The sequence below is a fragment of the Diaphorina citri genome, unplaced genomic scaffold, assembly GCF_000475195.1.
Source record: "Diaphorina citri unplaced genomic scaffold, Diaci psyllid genome assembly version 1.1 scaffold58492, whole genome shotgun sequence".
Lineage (NCBI taxonomy): Eukaryota > Metazoa > Arthropoda > Insecta > Hemiptera > Psyllidae > Diaphorina > Diaphorina citri.
The window spans coordinates 1-3,117 of record NW_007435779.1 but is presented as its reverse complement, the minus strand read 5'-3'; the positions used below and the strand labels follow the sequence as shown (position 1 = coordinate 3,117).

Here is a 3,117-nt window from a genome sequence, read left to right as displayed (position 1 = left end):
CTTGGAGAGAGGAAGAAGAGGTAAATTAAATAGTTCGCTTTTGATCGTTTTGTCTTTAATTTCTATTTTGGCCTACCTTTAGTTATTTTTCGTAGTCTTTTCATTAAATACTATTGTGACCATCAATTTAAAATTTATCGGTCTCGTTTCTGTAGGTAAGTAACATTTGATCCTTTCATCATAACATAATCGAACGGTTGTCCAGTTTTTTCATGAAATGTTAGCATAGAAGGAAATGTCCAGGAGAATATCAAGTACTGTGGAGATGATGGGTACCGATTAGGCATTTGAGACCGGGCATGGAACTAATACGTCAACGGATTCTTGGCAGACGAATCTATTAAAACGTGTCGCCCCAATACGCTATTGTACACAAGAAAATGTAACATGATAGATTCTAGAGTATTGTCGGTGGTCGTACTTGTTGAACGGCGTCTGAAGCCTGATCAGCCCCAAAATTCCAAAGGGAACAATTGGAATACTGTGAACATTTTTACCAAATATCTCATTATTGGACTAACCATTTAGGCCAAAGTTCAATGTAGAAACCTATTTCCTTCGTTTTTTTTTTTTATAATGGGTGTCGATTCTGGAAATTTCTGCCCTGTGAGAGTGTTACTCTGTGGTTGACAGTGTTTATGTGTCTGGCATATTTCTGTACCTATTCTACTTTTTCACCTAAAAAAGGCCAAAACGATACCTCCTCCTAGCTCTGGTGTTGTAGTGGTCTGTTTAGAGACGCTCGCCTGGGTAGTAACACAGGAGGGCGGGGTTTCAATTACTTGTGTTGAGCATTTTGTTGTACCTCGTGTGCTCTTTTTCTTGTATATTAGGCTACCTAGCTTTGCTCAGAAAATTTTGAATTTTTAAGGGTTGGAAGGTGTCAACTCATGAATGGCCATAACTTGGACAGATTGGGGACAGATTGTGTTAACAGATACCCCTCACCTTGATTTACTTTTTTTTTTAGCAAACGAACGGAAATCCTTGAGTGCAATTTTTTTTCCGATTATGGTGTCGAAGCTGGAACATTTCTGCATGCCACCCGTGTTTACCTGTGGGTTAACGGTGGTTTCTATTTACCTATGTGTCAGCAATCTGCATGTTTCTGTAGGTACTTATTTTTAATTCAATGTTTTTTTTTTTTAAACTCATTTTCTAGTTTAGCTTAGTTGGTAGTGCGTCTGCCTTGTAAGCGCTAGGCCGCGGGTTCGATTCCCGCCCGGGCGGATTTTATCCTGATGGGATAATTGTTCTTTCCCGGAACGGCTGGCTTTTCCTATCCCTGTCTTCTTCTCCTTCCATTTCGGACGATAAGACCATAGCAGTTGCAGTTCCCTCTATCAAACCTCTTTTTTTTTTTAAAAAAAAAAAAAAAAAAAAAAAACGTGGTGCATCCTGGGATTCCTGGGTAACGCTAAAAAGAGATTTGGATAGTCTGAGAACTTTTTTTTTAAAGATGTTTGACAGAGGGAACTGTAACTGCTATGGTCTTATCGTACCGAAATCGAAGAGAGAAGGAAGATAGGATAGGAGAAAGCCAGCCGTTCCGAGAACGAACATTATCCCTTCAGGATAGTGACCTAGAGTGCCCTCTAGGCACGCTCAAGATGTATTGCGCTCAGGGTGAGTACTAGTCTTTCTGTCCAAATTAATGTCACTTTACAGTACATATATGTAGTACCCTTAGTAGCCCTTGTGGTTCAGTGGGAATTACACTAGGTTTGAACGCTAAGAGTGAGAGAAAATGTACGGTTGAGTAGCGGAAAGTGTTGCAACTAGTGGAGACAGAGAAGTGTAAAAAATAATATTGTAGGAGGCTCTTAATAATGAACTGTCCCCAGATACCATTCCCCGCCCACCTCTGTGACTGAATGGTCAAGAGCACTGACTGGTGCTGGGTTCGAATCCCGGCCAGGGCGGAACTTTTCCGTTCTTGGATAGGCATGGATGTAAAAGAATGTGCCTTAAAGTATAGGTGCCGAGGTATACATTTTTTCCCATACCACAAGAAGCTCTGATATATCATAACTTTATCTCCGCAGATACCATACCCTGGGAGGCCCTCACCTACACATTCGGTGAGGTGAACTACGGAGGCCGAGTGACAGACTACTGGGACCAGCGCACTCTCAAAACCATCCTCCTCACCTATTTCGGCTTCCACACTCTAGCCCCAGACTATGTCTATTCTGCCTCGGGCACTTACTATTGCCCCGAGACAGAGGAGTGCAACACGCTAGAGATGTATAGGGAGTTTGTGGAGGAACTGCCCATCATTGAAGAGCCAGAGATATTTGGCATGCATGACAACGCGAATATTGCTTTCCAGATGAAGGAGACTAAGAATGTAAGTTGTTTTCTTTGGTTTTCCCCTTAATATCTTCTTTACCTACCTAAAGTATTTGAAGAAAAATAGAATAGAATACACCCTGTTTATACTGCCGAAATGAGACTGAAGAGACCCTTTACTCCCGCAGTCTAAACAAGGTCTCAAGTATTTGGTACAGATTAAATTCACAAATTATAAATAAAGAACCTAGAACGCGGGTTCGATTCTTGCCCGCGGCGGACTTTATCCTTAACAAATAAGGTTCGTTCTCGGAACGGCTGCCTTCCTCCTATCCTTTCCTTCCTCGATTTCGGGGCGATAGGACCTTAGTAGTTACAGTTCCCCCTATCTCTATCTTAAGCAAAGACTTAACAACCATTTATTTTCTTCTCTGTGTGTCCTCAGGTAATACAAACCATAATGGAGGTTCAACCCAGGGAGGGTGGCAGTTCAGAAGGCAAAAGTCCAGACGAGCTAGTGTTGGAGCAATGTGATAGTGTGATCGAACGAATCAAAACCAAAATAGACAAGGACAATGCTCACCCTAGTCTGTTGGAGAAAGGTAAGCACGGTGTAGAGTTTAGGTCTTACAGATAGTGAAACCATGAGAAATCTGAAGTCCAAGAGCAGTAAATTTTTTGCCTCTGTAAGGGATTGAATCTGTAACCTCCAGCGTGCAAGCCTAAGAACAATGCCATAGAGTTTGCCTTCAAAAGTAATAAATGAAATCAAATGTACTGTTTTGGGTGCAATAGTCCTACATACTGTACTCCGCACATAGGAAT

At 41.6% G+C, this 3,117-nt stretch overlaps 1 protein-coding gene across 1 annotated transcript; it reads left to right on the top strand.

The window, feature by feature from the left end:
- The first annotated feature begins 1,011 nt into the window (after positions 1–1,011).
- On the top strand, positions 1,012–3,041 carry LOC103523933 (dynein heavy chain 6, axonemal-like). The gene is made up of 3 exons (XM_026833165.1): positions 1,012–1,114; positions 2,046–2,350; positions 2,738–3,041. The coding sequence occupies exons 1-3, from the start codon at positions 1,012–1,014 to the stop codon at positions 2,927–2,929; spliced, it is 600 nt and encodes a 199-aa protein (XP_026688966.1). The 3' UTR covers positions 2,930–3,041.
- The last annotated feature ends 76 nt before the right edge of the window (positions 3,042–3,117 follow it).

Bases quoted from the DNA above. Each gene is read 5' to 3' on its own strand.
- LOC103523933 (XM_026833165.1), top strand. From the start codon at position 1,012: ATGGTGTCGAAGCTGGAACATTTCTGCATGCCACCCGTGTTTACCTGT. The intron at 1,115-2,045 runs GTACTTATTTTT...TTATCTCCGCAG, and splicing joins CAATCTGCATGTTTCTGTAG to ATACCATACCCTGGGAGGCC. The intron at 2,351-2,737 runs GTAAGTTGTTTT...GTGTGTCCTCAG, and splicing joins AGATGAAGGAGACTAAGAAT to GTAATACAAACCATAATGGA.